The sequence below is a fragment of the Podarcis melisellensis genome, assembly GCF_964234715.1.
Source record: "Podarcis melisellensis genome assembly, chromosome: 16".
Lineage (NCBI taxonomy): Eukaryota > Metazoa > Chordata > Lepidosauria > Squamata > Lacertidae > Podarcis > Podarcis melisellensis.
The window spans coordinates 24101636-24124629 of NC_138533.1; the positions used below are offsets into that span (position 1 = coordinate 24101636).

Consider the following 22994-nt stretch of genomic DNA (forward strand, 5'->3'; position numbering starts at 1 on the left):
TCTTTGTTATTCTGCAGCGCCACTAACATGGCTACCCCTCTGGAAATTGTTCCGGTCATTCAGAACACCCTAGAATTCTAGTGATAAAGTTGCCCGGGGTCACCGTTGGGCAGGCTTTGTGAATGAGTGCGGGAGGCAATATGGAAAGAGAAATTGCAGCCATTGAACTATAACAATAGAGGGCACGTGGACGTGTTCTCAGATTGCTTTGAGAGAAAGAGAGTATTAGTTATCTGCTAAAGAATGAATGACTTGTATCAGTGGCTGATGAGGGGTAGATTGTATTGCCTTGAAAAAGGAGCAAAGGGAGGCCGTCAGAAAGGCCCCATCTCTTCTAGCATCCTGTTTCCCACAGCAGCCAATCAGATGCCTCCGAGAAGCCCGCTAGCAGGGCACGTTCCCGACACCCCTCTTCAGCTGTTGTTCCCCAGCGATCAGCATCCAGAGGCAGGCTGCAACTGATCCTGGAGGGTTGACTGGTAGCCATTGATAGTCTTATGAAAGGTGAGTCAGGAGTAGCCTTATCCTCTGTGAAAGGTGAGAGTCAGTGTGGGGGTATTGCTTAGAGTGTCAGACTAGGACCCGAGTGACCAAGATTCAAATCCCCACTTGGCCATGAAGCTCACTGGGTGACCTTGGGCCAGTCACTGCCTCTCAGCCTAACCCTCCTCGCAAGGTTGCCACGGGGATTAAATGAGGATGGGGAGAACCTTTTCCGCCACCTTGAGCACTTTGGAGAAAACGGTGGGATGTAAATACAAAATTCGAGGTGAGTTAGGAGTAGCCATTAATAGTCTTATGAAAATTGACATGGGAGTAGTCCTTGTTGTTGTTGTTTAGTCATTTAGTCATGTCCGACTCTTCGTGACCCCATGGACCAGAGCACGCCAGGCACTCCAGTCTTCCACTGCCTCCCGCAGTCTGGTCAAACTCATGCTGGTAGCTTCGAGAACACTGTCCAACCATCTTGTCCTCTGTTGTCCCCTTCTCCTTGGGCCCTCCATCTTTTCCAACATCAGGGTCTTTTCCAGGGAGTCTTCTCTTCTCATGAGGTGGCCAAAGTATTGGAGCCTCAGCTTCAGGATCTGTCCTTCCAGTGAGCACTCAGGGCTGATTTCCTTCAGAATGGATAGGTTTGATCTTCTTGCAGTCCATGGGACTCTCAAGAGTCTCCTCCAGCACCATAATTCAAAAGCATCAATTCTTCGGCGATCAGCATCTTGGGTGCCCTTTTCAGAACTATGCCGAGCAGGGAGTAGTCCTTATCCTCCATTAAAGGAGAGGAGGAGGGGGAATTTGAGTCAGTATACGTTGAAAGCCAAATCGGATCAAAGCCAAGCTTTCCCAAACAATATGCAAACCGAAACACAGCTGTATGTTGAAATTTGCACTTATCTGAATTTTGCAATGCAATTCTCTAGTCTTGTTTGTAAGAATGCATGCATCAAGGAAGATATGTGTATAAAAATTGAGGTATCAGTCAAAATAACATACACAAACACGTTGCATTTGAGAAAATTGCTGCTGGAAATAAGTACATTAGTAAAAACTGCATGAATAATGTATTTGGAGAAATTTGCACTAAAATGCTTCCAAGTTTTCATGAACGTTTTTATTATTATTATCATTGCAAATTGCCACAACATTTAGAGAACAGTGTTTAAGATTGGGGAGAAAATGTGAAACTCAAAGAACCGAACTGGATAGATATTTCCGATCCTAATTTAGGAGTGTCCAACCTTAGCCAGAGGAGTGCTAACGTACTTCAGCAGAAAGCATCTCTTTGCAGGAATGTTGTTGCTCTTTCTGTTAAAAGATGAGGTCAATAACCAATCTGTAAAACAAACAAAAAATGCTACTGTGGTATCTGAATGCAATGAGACCACCTGGGAGAGGGAACTGGGTGGGAAGGAACTCTGGGATATTATACTCTGCTAAACTTTACATTACAAATAAGACCCCTGTGAGTATGCGCAGGCCTCTCCTGGTACGCTGAAATATACAATTGTACCTTGGTTCTTGAATGCCTTGGTCCTTGTACATTTTGGCTCCCGAACTCCGCAAACTCGGAAGTGAGTGTTCTGGTTTGCAAACGTTCTTTGGAACTTGAATGTGTGACTCAGCTTCCGTGGCTTCCGATTGAGTGCAGGAAGCTCCTGCAGCCAATTGGAAGCTGCACCTTGGTTTTCAAACGTTTTTGGAAGTTGAACAGACTTCCGGAACGGATTCTGTTCGAGAACCAAGGTACGACCGTACACCTAAAATGTACCATGGGTTACTTCATGCAACGCAAGTTGGCTAGATTTTTGTTATTCTAAGTCGCTCTGAGTTGCTTTGAGCAAGATAAAACAACTAATAATAGTAATAGTAGTAGTAGTAGTAGTAGTAGTAGAGTAGTAGTAGTAGTAATAATAACAGTAATAAATACCAGAAGGGCCCTGCCTGCTATAGTATTTAAAAAAGGGTGGGGAAAGAGGCAAGGAGCTGGGAGGCTGCAGGTGTAGTAAAAGTTTTTGTCTGCTAAATCACTGCACCAGCCTCATTCTGCCACCTGCCTGTCTTACCTGCCCCCTCCCCCCCCCATTTGAGTGTTGTCCTTTTGCATCTCAAGAGGGCAGGGGACAAAACTAGAGTTGGTTGGCTCCGCCTCTTGTTGACTGGCTCCGCCTACTGTTGGTCTCCCAGCCTTCCGCCCTCCCAGTCCCGTGGAGCATGTCCTGTCACTGTTGTGTGGGTGTGTATATATGTATGTTTCAGGCTGCCCAGCCAAAGGGGCTGTCTTCACACTGCAGGGTCCCTTGCGCTCTGCCGCTGTGTGAGATTTGCAAAGGCAAGCTGGCTGCTTTCGCCTACCCTCCCCCAAAACTGATCCATATGACGAAGCTGAGGACCGAACGTCAAAGGCGGTTAGTCTCAAAATGGTTGTGTGCTAGATGAAAAGTCTCGTTGAAGCAAGGCCAGCGACTCTCGGGCGCTGTTCCACTGACATGGTTCCTTCTGCGAAGAGTTGGCGATTAATGCCAGCCCAGATCAGCCAAGCTGCTCTGCCTCAGCCTGACAGCGGTTGGCTACCTGGAGAAATATGCAGGAGCTACCTGTGAGACAGATTAAACCTCTCCAGGGGGCTGTGTCCCGCCAGTCTTGCCTCTTGCCACTGCTTAGGATTCCACCTCCTGGCTTAATGGTTCTTCTGCAGGCAAATACGATTGCACGATTGCACCTGTCTGCTTTTGACTGCTCTGCACCCGTCAACTGTCTTCCTTTTCTCGCGCAATTTAGCCTCCCGTTACTTGCTTTCAAAATGTTTATTCTCTAGCTCAGACTTGCCCTCCAGAAGATATTACGGACTGCATCTTTCATCAGCTCCAAGAACAATGCTGTACTGGCCAAGTTGTGATATCATAATGATTAAGGCCTTAAGTGATAATTTTAGGTTATATTTTAGTGACGAAGTTTTAATTTATATATTTTTAACTGTTGCTTGATCTGTATTGTCCCTGTTATACAAATGTATCCCTATCGTGTTTTATGACTTCCTTGATATTGTATGTGGGCTGGAACTGGTCTGTGACAGAAATAATAAATTCATTCATTCAATTCTGTACTGGCAGGGGCTGATGGTTATTGAGAGCTAGGGTGTTGTAGCAGTTAGGGTGTTGGACTAGGACCTGGGAGACCAGGGTTCAAATCCCCATGCAGCCATGAAGGTGACTGGGTGACTTTGGTCCGATCACTCACTCTCAGCCTAATCTACCTCACAGGGTTGTTGTGAGGAAACTACACAGAGAGGGAGGGCTCCTTGGAGGAAAAGGTTGGCTATAAAAACAAATAAAATGTTTGTAGTCCAAAACATACAGCAAAGGCCACTCTAGCTTTTGCTTATTCTCTTTATTGTCTATTACATTTATATCCCATTTTCCCTCCTAAGGAGCTCAAGGTGACACACACACAGTTCTCCCTCCTGTATTTTATCCTCACTACATCCTTTTGAGGTAGCTTAGGCTGAGAAATAGTAACCGGCCAGAGGCCATCACCCAGGGAGCAACCATTCTTATCCTTTGTTTAGAGAAATGCCTTTAAGCAGTGGTGTAGCATGAGTTGCCAGTGCCCAGGGCAGGGCAAATGTTGCTTCCCCTGCTGGACTGGGGTGGGGATGCATGGAGCCTGTGAGGCACATGGTTACGGGTTCTGCTTCTGCTGGCAGTGGCCGTGCAACTTCTCGGCTTGTTGTCTCTGCTGCCTCCTGGCTCAGTCAGCTCAGAGTTGGGGCATGTGGGCACCCCTTTACCAGCCATGAGGAGGAGGAGGCACTGCCCAGCCCCGAAGGCCTGCCTCCCCATGGCTCCAGAAGGCAGCAGGAGCTCAGCCGCACAGCCTTGTAGGGGCCCCTTGTTGCTGCCCTCTCAGAATTTTGCACCCAGGGCCACCACCCCTTCGCCCCCTCATACTGTGCCAGTGCCTTTAAGACTCATTTATTTCAGCTACCCCTCTTTTTGTGTTGGGCCTTGTTTGGTTGGCCTTTGTTTATTTATCCCCCCCTTAATAATATGACTATACAGTGGTACCTTGGGTTACATACACACAGCTGGTGTGGTGAAAAGAGTGTTGGACTTGCATCAGGGGGTTTTGGGTTCAAATCTCATTTTCTTCTTAAAAAAAACAAAAGTAGGCTTGTGATATGAAGTCAGTCTGGTGGTGAGCACTAGGAAGGGATTTTGTGTGTGCTTGCCTTGTTGCGGTTTGATGCCAGATCTCATGGAGAAGGCAGCAAGTCAGGTCAGGAGTTGCAGGACCAAGAACAGCTCCAGGTGAGAGCAAGCTGAGCCCTTTATAACCTCTGCCCCCTTGTGACCGGCTTGAAGGATGAACCCTCTGTTCTTCCTCCTCCTCTTCCTCTTTCATTCCCTAGCCTCCTGCTTGCTACACTCCCTGTACAGTGGTACCTCGGGTTACATACGCTTCAGGTTACATATGCTTCAGGTTACAGACTCCGCTAACCCAGAAATAGTACCTTGGGTTAAGAACTTTGCTTCAGGATGAGAACAGAAATCATGCTTTGGCAGTGCGGCGGCAACAGGAGGCCCCATTAGCTAAAGTGGTGCTTCAGGTTAAGAACAGTTTTAGGTTAAGAACGGACCTCCAGAACGAATTAAGTACTTAACCTGAGGTACCACTGTATTGCAGTTGCATACAAAGTGCCAATTTAAAACCAGTGCGAAATATAGCAGACAAATCAATGCTTGAAACACAGCAAAGTTTGGGCTTTTTTTTTTTTTTTTTTTTAGTTTAGTTTACATTACAGTGGTACTTGGTTGTCAAACGGCTTGGCTTCTGAACAAATAGGCCCCCGAACACCACAAACCCGGAAGTGAGTGTTCCGGTTTGCGGATGTTTTTTGGAAACCAAACTTCTGACAGGGCTTCCATGGCTTTCGGTTGAGTGCAGGAAACTCCTGCAGCCATTCGGAAGCCGTGCCTTGGTTTTTGGACGGTTCCAGGAGTCGAACGGACTCACGGAACGGATTAAGTTCGACAACCAAGTACTACCTAGTCCAGCATCCTGTTCTCACAATGGCCAACTAGAAACCTTTCCATAGAAGCCTGGAAACAGGACCTGAGTGAAATAAGCACTGCTGTCTCCACTCAAGATACCCAGCAAAAGTGGTATTCAGAAGGATTGCTGCCTCTGTCTGGCAAGGCAGAGCATATGTGTTGTGGCTAGTAGCTGCGGATAGCCTTCTCCTCCATGAATTTGTCCAATCCTCTTTTTAAAGCCATCTGCGTTGGTGACCATCCCCACACCTCGTGGGAGCAAATTCCACAGCTGAAAGAATGTCATACAGCTGCAGAGTTGAGAGGGATCTCCAAGGGTCATCTAGTCCAACCCCCTGAAATGCAGGAATCTCAGATAAAAGCATCCAAGACAGGTGGCCATTTGACCTCTGCTTCAAAATCTCCAAGCATCCGTCTTGCTGAGACAACAATGGTTTTAAGCTGGCATCTGTAAACAAAAATGCAAAGCTTTTATTTTAAGTTTAAATTACGTATTTTTCACTCTATAAGACGCACCAGACCACAAGACGCACCTAGTTTTTGGAGGAGGAAAACAAGAAAAATATATATATTCTGAATCTCAGAAGCCAGAACAGCAAGAGGGATCGCTGCGCAGTGAAATTAGCAATCCCTCTTGCTGTTCTGGCTTCTGGGATAGCTGCGCAGCCTGCATTCGCTCCATAAGACGCACACACATTTCCCCTTACTTTTTAGTAGGGAAAAAGTGAGTCTTATAGAGCAAAAAATACGGTAGATTGTATATCCAATGGGCAAGGTTGCATTGGACAGTTTTAGAGGCAATACCGCTTCTGAGTGCCAGTTGCTGGAAACGGCAAGAGGGGAGAGCGCTGTTGTGCTTGGGTCCTGCACATCCCCAATAAATAACGAGACAGTAATCTTGTTAACAATAAATTGATGCTGTAAATAGGATTCATTCCCCCCCCCCCGCAGAACCAGTCTGCCTGCCAAAAACCACTTGCCAGAGCCTTAATATGGAAATTGCTTGCTGTCCCCCAGTAGCGAAGAAAGGATTATTTTTCATGTAATGCGTTTTGAGAACATCACCTGTAATTACACAGCTCCCTTTTAAGAGCTTCGAAAGACACTTGCAGTAAAATGGCCATTACGGTGCCATCGAGTGTTAAGAGAGCAAAGGAGATGATTACAAGCTGGCTTTAGAGATGCTTCTCACAATGCACACATTTTAAGCCACATTCGGAGGTTCAGGATGCAAGCGTAAGGAGCTGGTGGAAAGGAATATTGGCATGATTTATAAAGGAGCTCAGGTGGTGTGTGTGTGGTCACTAACATGTTGCTGTCCTTCCCTAAGACCCGGAGGTCTCTCTTGGAAAGATCCTTAAGCTCTCCAGCTGTCAAGGTAGCAACAGTTGAGAGGAACAATGTAGAAATGATACACCGCGTGGTAGTTTGGCTTAAAGAGCTGGTTTTTAAAATTTGCTATGAGCATTATGAAAACCTATTTTATCCCCCTTCCTTCCCCTCTTTTGCCCTCTCTTCTATGACCTTGTTCCTGGCCTCCTGCTCCAGGTTTCTTTCCCCCACAAAACAACCACCTACTCCAGCCTTGAAAACTAAAGATGGCTTGTGTAATCTCCAGAAGGACATCAAGAACGAAGCCCAACTGAACAGCTTTCAACTGGCGTGGGGTGTGTGTGTGTGTGTTTGTGTGTTTGTGTTTGTATGGTTTGTTCCAGCCTGTTTGGGTCATGTTGCTGATCCAGAGAGGGGTGCTTGACAATAGGAAAGCCGAATATTTGGCATTCTAGATTAAGGTTTAGGAACTGGCAGCCAGTGGGCCAAACCAGGTCCATGGAGTGATAGCTGTCATGAAATTCTATTCAATATTGATCCAGAGCAGAACTTAAACATATAGTTAGCAGAGTAAAAAATTAAAGATGTTGCAGGATTCCCAAAAAATAGACCAGGCAATTGAATCATAGAATCATAGAGTTGGAAGAGACCACAAGGGCCATCGAGTCCAACCCCCTGCCAAGCAGGAAACACCATCAGAGCACTCCTGACATATGGTTGTCAAGCCTCTGCTTAAAGACCTCCAAAGAAGGAGACTCCACCACACTCCTTGGCAGCAAATTCCACTGTCGAACAGCTCTTACTGTCAGGAAGTTCTTCCTAATGTTTAGGTGGAATCTTCTTTCTTGTAGTTTGGAACCATTGCTCCGTGTCCGCTTCTCTGGAGCAGCAGAAAACAACCTTTCTCCCTCCTCTATGTGACATCCTTTTATATATTTGAACATGGCTATCATATCACCCCTTAACCTCCTCTTCTCCAGGCTAAACATGCCCAGCTCCCTTAGCCGTTCCTCATAAGGCATCGTTTCCAGGCCTTTGACCATTTTGGTTGCCCTCCTCTGGGCACTTTCCAGTTTGTCAGTGTCCTTCTTGAACTGTGGTGCCCAGAACTGGACATAGTACTCCAGGTGAGGTCTGACCAGAGCAGAATACAGTGGCACTATTACTTCCCTTGATCTAGATCAGTGTTTCCCAACCTTGTGCCTCCAGCTGTTTTTGAACTACAACTCCCATCATCCCTGACTAGCAAGACCAGTGGCAAGGGATGATGGGAATTGTAGTCCAAAAACAGCTGGAGGCACACGGTTGGGAAACACTGATCTAGATACTCCTATTGATGCAGCCCAGAATTGCATTGGCTTTTTAGCTGCTGCGTCACACTGTTGGCTCAACCAAGACTCCTAGATCCTTTTCACTCCTAGATCCTTTTCACATTGTATTTCACCCAGCAGAGCTTTACTGCTACTGAAGGCAAGTGAGCATAATGGTCACAAATCCAATACATTTGGGATTGGCACTGTCCAGAAGAAATCCAGTTGCAGCAGACTTAATTTAAACTTACAATAACTTACAATGAGACTAAAACCTTAACACTAAGCATACTATGTACAGAACACCACACCAGAAGGAGAGGGAGAGAGAGGGGGGGGAGTGAATCCCAGACTCCTTCTGGCCGTATTGTTATCATAGTCAGTATGACCTTGACAGAAAGAGATAACAGAACCAGTTTAAGCCAGCTGTACTCAGCTTCTCTGAAGGAATAACCCAAACATCATGAACCTTCTGCTTGTTTCTTTCACACAGAGAAGCTTCCAGACGCCTCTTGAATTAATTAGAATAGGAAAGATCTCTACACATCAGATCAACATTTTCTACACTAAAAATGTAAACTGACAATAGCATCTATACCAGGGATTGTTAACTTGCTATGTCCACCACCCAAAAGGGGTTTTTGTGGGCCTCCAAAAGCTGTCATTAATTAGGGTTTTTGTTTTAATTATTGACAGTTCCATGGGTCCACACCCCCTGTGATGCCAAAACTTTGTTTTCCATGGCCTCTCAAGGACCCCCAAAAACTGCCAATTTCTTTAATTGATTGATTGATTGATTGATTGATTGAGTCTTTAAGTTTTATCTTTACTAACTGCTCCTATAGCTTCCCCAGCATTGTTTCAAAAGGGATTTTGTGCTCCCCAATTCCCCACCTTTCAAAATCAACCCTTATTTGTTCTGAATTTAACCATGAATCATTAAAAAAACTGATTTAAAATAGTAGAAGATTCTATAAAGACTTGCTGAATAGGAGGCAGATACGAAATAGCCTGCCTTTAGTCACCTTTTGGTGCCACACACAATCGCTCTCAAGGGAGAGAGACCTTTTTTAACAGAAATGTCTTTCAAAGATATTAAGGCCACATTGTTATCTGTGCTGCTTTTCAGTTTGCTGCGGTTAAATTTGAAACTATGGGTTGCATTTTATGTTGTGTTTCTTTGCTTCTCTCTCTCTCTCTCTCTCTGTGTGTGTGTGTGTGTGTGTGTGTGTGTGTGTGTTAGAAATTTTGAAATAAGCTAATAGTTGTTTAGGAGCCCATCTTACAAAATTCAGCCCGGGTTGTGAATTCCAACACTGAGCATTCGGAACTAGAAACGCTTGTTAGAGAGCTCTGCTTTGCACATCTGTGTTTCCCCAGGAGTCTGACCTGTCCTTGTTCCACCTGCAAAAAAAGCAGGGCTTTTAAGCTGTCAGGAGCATCTTGCCGTATTGTGCCTTTAATTGCTACACAGGGGATTGCCTGTCTTGTCTGGACTCCGCTTGACTAAGAATAGGAAAAGAGGGCTAGCCATTCTGCCTGGCTTCAGAGGGGAGGGAAGATGGGAAGGAATTTGCAATGTGTGTGTCTGTCTGTGTGTGTAGCGGAGCTTACGTCCAGGGAGGGGCTCAGTACCAGATTTACGTGTAAGCTAAACAAGCTGTAGCCTAGGGCCCCACCACCAAAAAATTTAAAGGAAAAAAACAACTGGATGTACATTTCCAAAATACAAGATAAAAAACAAATAAAATAAAATCTACATACAGCAACAGTGTTTTGTGTTGTGTAGGCTCCTATGATGTAAGTAATGGGCCCCGCCTGCTAGCCTGCTCCCTAAAATATCACTGGTTTGCTCATTTCTGTATATAGGGGGCCTATATACTGCACGTGCAAATGGCTTTAGATACCTATTAGGTCCATAAACTACCATATAGCATATATTCAATGCAAAAAGCAGTGACAATTTGTTGTTGACAAAGGGCAGCTGGACATATAAAGAGCCCCATTACCTTCAGTAGCTTAAGGCCTCATCAAACCTAAATCCGGCCGTGGAGCGGCTCACTCTCTGCCTCAAATACCCCAGTCTGAACACACACACGCCAGTTGTGCAGCTGTATATATTAAATAAAGTATGTGAACTAAACAGGGATATGAGCTCAGTTTGCATGACTGTTTCCATTTAGGGGTTCATGGCTGCAAATTGTGGGGTGGGGCGGGGGGAGTCAGAGCACTAAATAGCATGTGCTGTGGTGGAATGCAAATATCAGAGAGCTATTTTTTGCAGCAACAGCCTTGGACTCTCTCTCCCTCTGTGTGTGTGTGTACATATGTGTGTGTATGTCCCCATCTGGACTGGTCCCTTCATTTTCTCCTGGAGCATTATTCAACATGCTGTCCCTACCCACCTCCCCAGGTTCCACATACTCTCTGCTAGAAACCTTGACAATTCTCTGCCCTGGCAATCCAAATCCTATGGAAAAACCCCTGACTTCTGCTACCTATATAAATTATGAAAACACATCAAATGTGCATAGGTTGTTTTATTTTGCATGGTTTTTCAATGCACAAGTCTAGTTTTGCTAGAACCTCCACAACTCCTGAAAATCTTATTCATGCAACATATCTCTGGCTTTGCAGCTTTCATTGGGTGTTTCCTGTATTCACATATAAGACTTAAAGGGATATTCACAGCCTAAAGAGTTAGTAACCGGCTTAGAAAAGGAAAAGGAAAAGGACTTGAGATCCTCTGGAAGTTGAATTTTAGACCCAGTTCTGTTTTCTAGGTTCTTGTGTAATCTGAACATACCCATATAAAACGTCCAGTGGATTAATGTCCCATTAAGTGGATTAATACCCCATTAGGATTCCCATTAGGGGTCTTCTAACCTCCCACGAGGGACCACTTAATTGTTCTAGCTGTGTATTTCGGCTCCTGGTGATGCCCAAACATTTTTAGTGCCTGCCCGGCAGGTGTGACAGCCCTTCCTCTTCAGACTTGCCAAAAGCAAGAGGCGCTTGGAAGCAACTCGGTATCTTTCTGTGTAGGTTCACTTTTGGGGAGCAGATTTTAAGTTTTTGGACAGGCTTCCCACATACGCTGGGGCATTTCCTGGGGGTCGCAGAGCCGCTGGCAGTGATTGGCTGAGCAGCCCCGGTGTCAGAGAGAGGTTGGGCATGCAGCAAAAGGACCTCTGGCTGCCACTGGCTGAACTGTTCAGGTCCTGGGGAGGAAGGAAAGACGGGGGGCAGGGAGAGAAGCAGAGGGTGGGGGGCCTAGTCCCAGGTCTGCGCTCTATGGAGCAGTTGCAGCAACAGGGGACCAATCCTCCTCCACCAGTTTATGTAGCTGCCCCTGACAGGCTGTGCAGCCGGAGACTACGCTTGCATGGAAACTGCCTGTGCTCCTCCCTCTTCATTCCCCTCCTGGTTCTGGGAGACGGGTACAGGAGAGGGTTGGGAAGCATCCAGCCCTTCACTTGCCTGGCTTGCCTCTTCCTCCAGTGCTCCACCCTCCAGCTCTGAAGCTTCCTCTGCCTCTGTCTCTTGCTTCCTGGTACAGGTCCCCATAAATCACTGCCCCCCTCTCCCAAGTCAGGCTCCAGCTGCCCTCCAGCAACTATTAAAAGCCCTTTCCTTAAAAAAACCCTAGTCAATTCCCAAAGGCATTCTCGGAATAAAACAGCCTTCACTTTTCTCTGGGAGGCCAACAGGGAGGGAGCCGGTCTCTGGCTTCTCTGGGAAGCCTGGGAGCAGCCACCGAGAAGGCCCTGTTCTGCATCCCCACCAAGCATGCCTGTGAGGTGGCAGGAGCAAGCGAAGGCCTTTCCCCGAAGATTTTAGAGCCTGGGCAGGTTCATATGGGAGAATACGGTCCTCCAGATGGCCATAGAGTGCTGACCCTCCTAGAATCATAGTTAGAAGAGACCATGAGGACCATCTAGTCCAACTTCCATCAATGCAGGGATCTTTCACCCAGTGTGGGGCTCAAACCCATAACCCTGAGATTAAGAGTCTCGTGCTCTACCGACTGAGCTATCCCTGGGCGGCTGCAGCTCTCCCCTGCTGACCCCTTGCCTTCTCTCTGCTTGCAGGCCTGCCGCGACTTCCTGGATTTAGCCGAGACCCACAGCCGCAAATGGCAGCGGGCACTCCAGTATGAGCGGGAGCAGCGGACCCGCCTGGAGGAAACCATTGAGCAGCTAGCCAAGCAGCACAACAACTTGGAGAGAGCCTGCCGAGGGGCCCCCTCCCTCTCTACAAACACCAGCATCCGTGCGTCCAAAGGTGAGGAGGAGGAGGCCCGCTGCCACGACTGCTTCCATATTTGACAAGCAGCTCTTGCCCTGCACCTTAGCTGGCTAGGACCATTCGCAGGGAAGGGCCGGAGCTCAATGTTAGAGCACCTGTGTTGCGTGCAGAAGGTCCCAGGTTTGATTCCCAGCCAGAATCTCCAGGGAGGGCTGCAAGTTAGTATAGGCAGCAATGAGCTGCGTGGACCAATAGTCTGACTCGGCATCAGGCAGCCCTCCTATGTTCCTGCTTCATCCGGCTCTTTCCTTAGAACCATGGGGACTAGGAACTTAACACTTTTTAAGGGGAAGGGCCAGAGCACCTGCTTTGCATGCAGAAGGTCCCAGATTCAATTCCCAGCAGCATCTCCAGGGAGAGACCCTGAAACCCTGGAGAGCTGCTGCAGCTAAGCAAATCAGTCTCTTAAGCTTAAGCCAAGAAAGAGAAAGACTGGATATCAATATACGTATCAAGACTTTGAGATTAGACCACTGGAGAAGCCCTGAAATCTATCTTGGGAGTGTGCTACCTGCAAGCCCCAGTAAAAGGGCCCCATTGGGGGCCAACAGAAGCCTTTTCATTACTTGGACCGCCAGGGCGAAACAGGTGCAAAACGCCAGTACCCTGTCTACAACTTCATTAACATCAATCTACAACTCCACTAAGGGATGCGGGTGGCGCTGTGGGTTAAACCACAGAGCCTAAGAGTTGCTGATCAGAAGGTCGGTGGTTCGAATCCCCGGGACGGGGTGAGCTCCCGTTACTCGGTCCCTGCTCCTGCCAACCTAGCAGTTCGAAAGCACGTCAAAGTGCAAGTAGATAAATAGGTACCGCTCCAGCGGGAAGGTAAACAGTGTTTCCGTGCGCTGCTCTGGTTCGCCAGAAGTTGCTTAGTCATGCTGCCCACATGACCCGGAAGCTGTACGCCGGCTCCCTCGGCCAATAAAGCGAGATGAGCACCGCAACCCCAGAGTCGGGCCACAACTGGACCTAATGGTCAGGGGTCCCTTTACCTTTACCTTACAACTCCATTAGCATCTCTCGGCATTGTGAATAACACCGAACGTACCTTTTGTTGGTATCTTCATGAACTTACCTAAAAGACAGAGTTAAGCATTGGGAAACCAGACATTATAAGTTCATCTTAGGTTGGGTAGTTCGCATGTCTCTGTGGCTTTGTTTAATGCTTTGTATATTCCCTGGCAAGGTGGCATGACGGATGGGGGCTGGCGGCAGAGACTAAGGGGCCTGCATTGCAGGGCGTTGGACTAGATGATCCTCGGGGGGGGGGGCTTCCAACTCTACAATTCCATGATTCTGACTCCCATCAGCTCCAGCCAAGCCAGCGGATTTGCTCACCTGGGTATTATTGCCTCTCTGCCAGCAGGGAGCGTACAGAGCGTGAAAGCGGAAGCCAGTGATGAAGATGAGGAGACGGAGTACTTTGATGCCATGGAGGACGCACAAGCTTTCATCACAGTAGCTGCGGATCCGTCGAAGCACCACCGGTAGGTATGGCACCTGTTCCCTGGGAGCCTCCAGGCAGTCGGAAACCCTTAGCCTAACAAAATCCACCTTAAAAGAAGAAGAAGGAAGAAACTGACCTTCTGCTGTTAGGGAAGTGACAGGGAAGTGTATTCAAAAGAGTTGGAATGGACGCGTGATTAGCAGGAAGTTGCATAAGCAGCCCCCAAGCAAATAAGGATGAAGGACTGTTCTTGTATAACCTGCCCACAAACAAATCAGAGTAAATGTTTGAGAGTAGATATACAGGTGAAACTCGGAAAATTAGAATATCGTGGAAAAGTTCATTTATTTCAGTAATTCAACCTAAAAGGTGAAACTAATATATGAGATAGACTCATAACATGCAAAGCTAGATATGTCAAACCTTTATTTGTTATAATTGTGATGATCATGGCATACAGATGATGAAAAGCGCAAATTAACAGTCTCCGAAAATTAGAATATTAAATGAAATCGGCAAAACAAGGACTGCAAATAGAGCAATATTGCTCTTTGCATGTCATGAGTCTATCTCATATATTAGTTTCACCTTTTAAGTTGAATTACTGAAATAAATGAACTTTTCCACGATATTCTAATTTTCTGAATTTCACCTGTAATCTACGAAGATGATCAAGGGTCTGGAAACCAAGACTGCTGAGGAATGGTTGAAGGAGCTGGGTATGTTTAGCCTGGAAAAGAGACAACCATCTTCAAATCTCTGAAGGGCTGTCATGTGGAAGAGGGAGCAAGCTTGTCTTCTCCTGCTCCAGAGGGTAGGACTTGAACCAGCAGCTTCAAGAAAGGAGATTCCGACTAAACATCAGGAAGAACTTTCTGATAATAAGAGCTATTTGACAGTGGAACAGGGTCTCCCTCAGGAGGTTGTGGACTCTCCTTCCTTGGAGATTTTTAAGCAGAAGTTGAATGGCCAACTGTCACGGATGCTAGATGACTTTTGGGGTCCCTCCCATCTCTACAGTCTATGATTCTAACCTCTGCGCAAGCTTTGTGCAGGCGGATCAGGATGAATGCAAAACAAATAGGTTGTGTGAAAGAGGCCATTTCCTCTCTTTGGAGCACTTGGCAATGGATAGCAGGCCTCTTTTTGATCTTGCCCATTTTCAACAGACAAGTTTGGCTTTTCGTTAGATGCCTAGAAGGCCACCCCTAATGAGTGGGCCACTTGCATTCAACTTGAAGTGGAGGAAAGAAACCCCCTTTCCTTCAGTGCCTTCAGCCTGTTCAGTGAAAGAGCAGATAAAAGAAAGTTTTTTAAAAAAAAAACACCTGTGGAACTCACTGCCACATGAGGACCACCAACTTGAATGCTTTAAAAGAGGATTGGGCAGATTCGTGGAGGAGAGGGATACCAGAATGGCTATGCTCTGCCTCCACAGTCAGAGAGGCATCAATGTTTCTGAATACCAGTTGCTGGGAACCTCGGGAGAGAAGAGGGCTCTTGTGTTTGAATCCTACTTGTGGGTTTCCCATTGGGGCATCTGATTGGCCACCACGAGAACAAGATGCTGGACTAGGTGGACCACTGGCCTGATCCAGCAGCCTCTTCTTCTGTCCCTGTGCCCAGTTCACTCTTCTCACCTGCCTGGTCCAGAAAATCTTGCCTTTGGGGCTTTGGACAAGCTGGCTAGCAGTCTGGCTTTGTAGGAACGTGAAGCCGTGCATTTGCATATCAGAACCCGCCCATTTGTGACGCTCTCTCTCAAGGGCATGTTCTGCAGCAGAGGCTTCCGTTGTGGATGGGTAACTCTCGCTCGCGGCTCCGGGCTTCTGTGCGCCGCCTCACTCATCTCTCCCCCCTGCGTTTTCTCTGCAGGCGTGCCGGCAGCAACATTAGCGGGACCAGCGAAGGCCGAGGGGAGAGCTGGAACCTGGACGACAACGTAAGAGCATTTTGGAAAGTTTGAAATGGGAATTTCCCTCCCACCCCACCCCCCTTGGTGGCACCATGTATGTTCTAAGGCTGGGGTGGCCGGAAGGGTCATGGCTCACTGATGGGGCAGAGTTTCTGTTTTTCTGGAAGAGAAGCCTTATTTGAAATCCCAGAGAACCACTTCCAGCCACAATGAGCTTCCTATGCTTGTCATTGGCCTGCCAACACCCCCCAACCACCCACAATACCTTCCTCCTCCTCCTAATAATAATAATTTTATTATTTGTACCCCGCTCGTCTAATTGGGTTGCCCCAGCCACCCTGGGTGGCTCCCTACAAAATATTAAAAACACAACATCAAACATTAAAGACTTCCTCATACAGATGTCTTCTCAAAGTGGTGTACAGTGGTACCTCAGGTTACATACACTTCAGGTTACATACGCTTCAGGTTACAGACTCCGCTAACCCAGAAATATTACCTCGGGTTAAGAACTTTGCTTCAGGATGAGAACAGAAATCGTGCCATGGCGGCAGCAGGAGGCCCCATTAGCTAAAGTGGTGCTTCAGGTTAAGAACAGTTTCAGGTTAAGAACGGACCTCCGGAACGAATTAAGTACTTAACCTGAGGTACCACTGTAGTTCTTTATCTTCTTGACATCTGATGGGAGGGCTTTCCACAGGGGAGGTGCTACTACCAAGAAGGCCCTCTGCCTGGTTCCCTGTAGCTTCACTAGTCATGGTGAGGGAACTGTCCGAAGGCCCTCAGAGCTGGACCTCAGTGTCTGGGCTGAACAATGGGGGTGGAGGCACTCCTTTATCAATATGATAGACATTTATTTGTATCAGCTGCTAGCCTTTGCCATTCAGGGACAAGCATATAAAAGCACAGCCAAGCAGCTAAAATTAGCAAGCTGAATTAAAGAGAGCAGCCCTTGCGATTTTGGGCTGCTGGGGAGATCACTTTCCCGTATGGAGAGGTGGGCGGGGAGCTGAAAGTCTCAAGGTGTGTTGCCTTGAACTCTCCCTCCTGCTCTGCTTCCTCCCCAGGTGTTCGAGAGCTCTCACCAAGCCAGCTACGACGGTTCAAGCAAAGATGGCATTCACAAGAAGAAGAGGCGGACTCGGGTCCCGGACAAGCCCAACTACAGCCTTAACCTCTGGAGCATAATGAAGAACTGCATTGGCAAAGAACTGTCCAAGATTCCCATGCCTGTATGTGATTCCCCACTGCCCCATGCTCTGGTTCTGGGGGTGGGGCATTTCCAGGCCACATTCTCTTTCTGGGTGGCCTTCCCGGGGGCCACGTGCCAATGTTGGGTGGGGCCAGAGATAAAAGTGGGAGGAGAAATTGATGCGAACTTTACCTTCGTACAGTATGCTAGATCCTACACACACAATGCAATAAGGGGTTTTGTCTTGTATTAAGCCGAACCGGGGGGGCATCTGTTGGAGGTGCATCTCTTTACTCTGAAATATGACACTTGAGTTGTATACTTTTTGGTCCCCCCTTATTTCTGTGACAGTAAGTCGTTTCAAACTGCTTTTAACATTGCGATTTTTGCGACTTCTCCTGGGACCTTAGGGGGAAGCGGGGATAAGCAATCACCATCTCGCTGGCTAAGTCAGGGAGATTTCCCAAACACTTAGGCTCTTTGACAGCAATCTGCTTTGAATGGCACCGATAGAGGAATCCATCTCTACTCCTCACTTCCCCTGAAACAAAATATAGTCGTACCTCCGCTTACATATCCCTCCGCTTACATAAATTTCAGGATATGTAAGTGGCAAACCCAGAAATGTATTTCCGGGTTTTTGCCGCATGTGCAGAAGTGCTCTACCGCTGCACACACATGCACAGAAGTGGTCTCTCTGGTTGCAAAAACTCGAGATCCAGCCGGACCTCCAGAACGGATCCCGTCTGCAACCGGAGGTACCACTCTGCTAGTTTCAGGGTTGCAGCAGGAGAGAAAATGGTTAAATTCCACCTTCATATTTGCTCCCATCCTGTTAATTTATCAGCCGCCTCCCCTGCAACACCCACTTCTCCCTTACTGGCATTTCAAGAAACCCAATGGTTAGATGCAAAGGCTCATTTAAAGCTGCTAGAAAGAGAGAGAGAGAGAGAGAGAGAGAGAGAGAGAGGGAGAGAGAGAGAGAGAAATGGGACTGGGACCTTTGGCAATAGAAAAAGGGCTAAAGCAGTTTCACATCCCAGCCTTTTGTTTTCCCATTAGTGACAAGGCTGGTTGTGGCCACAGGAACCTGGTTGGCCAGTAGTGGCATAGATTTGTGGCTTGTGTGGCTGAGCAAGTCCATCCCTGTTGTGGGGAGTTGGTGGTGGGGAGAGGGAAGGTTGAAACTCTGCCTTCAAAGGCAAGAAAGCCGCCTACATGCTCTGCTCAGGAGTGCCTGGACAGCTAGCCGGGGTTGGCAGCGGCCCAGCAGCACACAAGCCACTGGCAGCGCCTGCTTTTGAAACAATCAGATATGTTTAATCAGGAAGTAATTGAATGCTTGCTTGTTACATTTCCAGAGCTGCTTCCTGATTGAGCCCACACAGGGCAGATGCTGCTGCCGATGCTCTCCGTAGCAGAGATTCTCTGGCAGTTCTTCCCTTTGCAGATTGTCATAGTCAGTATATTTATAGCCTGCATTTCTCACAAGTAAATCTGTGCCTAAAGCAGTTCGCATTAAAATAAATAAATGTCTACACAATAACCATACATAATAGGACATATGATGTTCCTGCAATGTAACACTAAAAAATTAATAATCAGCAGTTGAACCAGTGTTTCTCAAAGTAGAATCTCCAGCTGTTGTTGGACTACAGTTCCCATCATCCTTGAGCTAGGGATGATGGGAATTGTAGTCCAACAACAGTCAGAGACCTGAGTTTGAGAAACACAAAGTTTAAACAGTTCATTTGACATATACATACAGCTTACCAATAGGTCAAGTCCAAGTATCCCATTAAGAAATTCATTTAGAAAGGTCCAGGGGTTGGATGGTGGGGCAAGGCAGGTGGGAAAATCTATCCCCCAATTGTCAACATGGAATCCCCAATGCTCAACTCAGGTGCAGATATCCTTGTGCATTTTTTAAAGTTCAACACAAATGAAGCACATTTAAATTTAATAAAGTGGGCCTTCACACCTCCTGGTTATCTCAGTCCCTGTAGGAACATTGGAAGCTGCCTTTTACTGAAGTCAGACAATTGGTCCGTCTAACTTAGGGCAGTCTGCACTGACTGGCAGTGCCTCTTCAGGCAGAGGAGATTCCCAACCCTCCCTAGGGATTGAACCTGGGACCTTCTGCATGGGAAGCAGATGCTTTTCCACTGAGCTACAGCCTTTCCCCAACACAGACAGGTATAATAATAATAATAATAATAATAATAATAATAATAATAATAATAATTTTTTATTTATACCCCGCCCATCTGACTGGGTTTCCCCAGCCACTCTGGGCAGCTTCCAACAAAACACCAAAATACAATAACCTGTTAAACATTAAAAGCTTCCCTAAACAGGGCTGCCTTCAGATGTCTTCTAAAAGTTTGGTACTTATTTTTCTCTTTGACATCTGGTGGGAGGGAGTTTCACAGGGCTGGTGCCACTACTGAGAAGGCCCTCTGCCTGGTTCCCTGTAACTTGGCTTCTCGCAAAGAGGGAACTGCCAGAAGGCCCTTGGCGCTGGACCCCAGTGTCCGGGCAGAACGATGGAGATGTTCACCTCTTTCCCCCAGCGTCCCACTCTCAGTGAAGGGGATCTGCTTTAGCCTTGAGTATCTAACACCAGCATTTCCCCCTTTTGCTGCAGAGGGTCTTGCTGATCCAAAATCTTAGGCCAGGCATAGGCACATGGGCCTCCAGATGTTTTGGGACTACAACTCCCATCATCCCTGGACCACTGGTCCATCTGGAGGCCTGAGTTTGCCTATGCTTGTCTTAGGCCCTTTCCTTCCCTCCCACCCCCAGTGGGTAGCAGAGAAAGAGGGGTGGGGTGGGGGGTTTGCTCACAGCAGAGCCTGGTCTTTGTACAGTGTCTCCACTCCCCCTTTGATTCAACAGGGAGTCTTTCCCCTTCAATTACGCAGGGACGTGCCCCTGGCGAAGGACACAGAGGCCCCTTAATAGCCCTGGCACTGCAATGTATAAATAATCCCTTCATCCAATACACACAATCTGTAAAATTGCAGCAGGGGGCCAAATGGAACGATCCGGTGGGGCCTTTAAATCAGTCACTGCCGCTCCTGTGGCAGCAAAGAGATTAAAGTTCACATAGAAAAGCCACACTGGGAGCGGCTTGGAAATGTAATATCGTTTTGGCATGACGGTAAATCTTCCACCTTCGCGGGGAGCTTTTTGTGTGGATGACAAAGGACTTCAGATACAGACACATACCACTTGCAATTATATATACATATATATTACATGCTCCTTTATGGGTTTCCCAGCCAAGCTGCTAATCATACTCGCTCAGCTGCAGCATAACATTCACTCCCCTCCCGTGTTTTTTTTAAATAGAGAGATGCTTGCTGTTTCCCCATCCATATATCCCAGGCATAGGCAAACTCAGCCCTCCAGATGTTTTTGAGACTACAACTCCCATCATCCCTGCCCACTGGTCCTGTTAGCTGGGGATGATGGGAGTTGTAGTCCCAAAACATCTGGAGGTACGAGTTTGCCTATGCCTGATATATCCCTTCTCGCCTAATAAATAACAGCAGAAGAGTCCAGTGGCAGGATCAGACCAAGGGCCCATCTAGTCCAGTATCATCTTCCCACAATGGCCAGCCAGGTGCCTCTTGGGAAGAAAGCCTGCAAGCAGGACCTGAGCGCAACAGCTCTCTCTCTCTCTCTCTCTCTCTCTCTCCCCATTTGCAGCCCCCAACAGTGGAGGCAGTTTCCAGCAAAGGAGATCATCTGGAGTGGTTTGGGAGTGGTTGCTCAAGGACATTTAATCAGCTGAATAGCTCAGTCGGTAGAACATGAGCCTCGTAGTCTCAGGGTTGCGGGTTTGAGCCCCAGGTTGGGCAAAAAGATCCCTGCATTTCAGGAGGTTGGACTCGATGATCCTCATGGTCCCTTCCAACTCTACAATTCTATGGGGGGGGTGTGTATGATGGCGGATAGATTTCCACCCCTCCTGTCCCAACTTGCAAACGTAGCCCGGTCCACTCACGGGAGGCCTCTTTTTCTCACTGGCTTCCTTCAAACATCACAGGGTTTGCATTCTGCAGGGGGTGATCCAATAGGACTGGGTTATAAGGTGTCTGCTCCCTTGCTGCTGCATGGAGATTTACAAAGTGGTATATTTGTTGTTGTTCATCCGTTTAGTCGTGTCCAACTCTTCGTGACCCCATGGACCAGAGCACGCCAGGCACTCCTGTCTTCCACTGCCTCCCGCAGTTTGGTCAAACTCATGTTGGTAGCTTCGACAACACTGTCCAACCATCTCGTCCTCTGTCGTCCCCTTCTCCTTGTGCCCTCCATCTTTCCCAACCTCAGGGTCTTTTCCAGGGAGTCTTCTCTTCTCATGAGGTGGCCATAGTATTGGAGCCTCTGCTTCACGATCTGTCCTTCCAGTGAGCACTCAGGGCTGATTTCCTTAAGAATGGAGAGATTTGATCTTCTTGCAGTCCATGGGACTCTCAAGAGTCTCCTCCAGCACCATAATTCAAAAGCATCAATTCTTTGGCAATCAACCTTCTTTATGGTCCAGCTTTCACTTCCATACATCACTGCTGGGAAAACCATAGCTTTTACTATACGGACCTTTGTTGGCAAGGTGATGTCTAAATGCCTTCAAATAAAAAAAAAAATGAGATAGAAAGAGAGTGATTCCCTTCTCCTCCCCTTGGGTTAGCAACCGACCTCTCTGGCTTTCTGCAGGTGAACTTCAATGAGCCACTATCCATGCTGCAGAGACTGACAGAGGACCTCGAGTACCATGAACTGCTTGACAAAGCTGTCAAGTGCGAGAGCTCCATTGAGCAGATGTGCTTTGTGGCTGCTTTCTCCGTGTCTTCCTACTCAACGACAGTTCACCGGACGGCGAAGCCATTCAATCCGCTCCTGGGAGAGACCTACGAGCTGGACCGGCTAGATGAGCTGGGTTTTCGCTCTCTCTGCGAGCAGGTGAGGAAAAGGGGAGGGGAGCTGGTGTGCCGTTGTGGGGTGGGCCCACATGGGGCTTGGGCCACGGAGACCTGGGTTGACATCCTCTGCTTGGCCATGGGTGGGCCTGCCATTCTCTTCCAGCTCAGACCCAGATTACTCACATCCGTTGTTTCATTTATTTGTTCCTTTTTAAATGTTCAGAACTTTATTGTATACTATGTACTATACTATAGGGACACGGGGGGTGTTGTGGGTTAAATCACAGAGCTTAGGACTTGCCGATCAGAAGGTCGGCAGTTTGAATCCCCACGACGGGGTGAGCTCCCGTTGCTCAGTCCCAGCTCCTGCCAACCTAGCAGTTCGAAAGCATGTCGAAGTGCAAGTAGATAAATAGGTACCGCTCCGGCGGGAAGGTAAACAGCATTTCCGTGCGCTGCTCTGGTTCGCCAGAAGCGGCTTAGTCATGCTGGCCGGAAGCTGTACACTGGCTCCCTTGGCCAATAAAGCGAGATGAGCGCCGCAACCCCAGAGTCGGTCACGACTGGACCTAAAGGTCAGGGGTCCCTTGTGTACTATACTATACATAGTATATGACGAGCTTAAAAAAATGTTTCAGTATAACTTTATAAAAAATACAGAAGCTTTTCTACTAGGGATAATGGACGCAGGTATAGCAAGAGAAGATCAGAATATATTCCTCTATGCCACAGGAGCGGCAAGGATCCTAATTGCTAAAAACTGGAAAAAAGAAATTGTGCCAACAAAAATGGAATGGCAAGACGAACTTTTAGAGTATATTGAACTGGCTAGATTAACAGAAGCAATTAGACAAGAATTTCAAAAAGCATGGGGAAAATGCAGAGAATACTTCACAAAACAGTGCCCTAAAATTCATACCTGGACTTGTTTCACTTAATGTCTGCAGGAGACTTTGTGGATATTTAAGTTATAATTAGAAAAATCTTAATAATTATTCATAAAGGAA

General features: G+C 47.3%; 1 protein-coding gene and 1 long non-coding RNA gene across 6 annotated transcripts in view; one reads left to right on the top strand and one right to left on the bottom strand.

The window, feature by feature from the left end:
* Positions 1 to 22994, top strand: part of OSBP2 (oxysterol binding protein 2) — a gene marked incomplete at its 5' end in the record, with an annotated part of 153585 nt that overhangs the window by 114665 nt on the left and 15926 nt on the right. For 4 of the 5 annotated variants that reach the window (XM_081892303.1, XM_081892305.1, XM_081892307.1 and 1 more), the window contains 5 exons: positions 12286 to 12478; positions 13869 to 13992; positions 15828 to 15894; positions 16935 to 17099; positions 21782 to 22027. In XM_081892303.1, the coding sequence (XP_081748429.1) occupies positions 12286 to 12478; positions 13869 to 13992; positions 15828 to 15894; positions 16935 to 17099; positions 21782 to 22027 (795 nt within the window). The remainder of the gene's footprint in view (positions 1 to 12285; positions 12479 to 13868; positions 13993 to 15827; positions 15895 to 16934; positions 17100 to 21781; positions 22028 to 22994) is intronic. The other variant, XM_081892304.1, reaches the window with a different exon arrangement.
* On the bottom strand, positions 1513 to 15696 carry LOC309359150. Its single transcript, XR_014163739.1, has 3 exons — positions 15593 to 15696; positions 13844 to 14039; positions 1513 to 1834 (listed from the first exon to the last, which is right to left on the bottom strand). It is a non-coding gene; the product is annotated as an uncharacterized lncRNA (long non-coding RNA).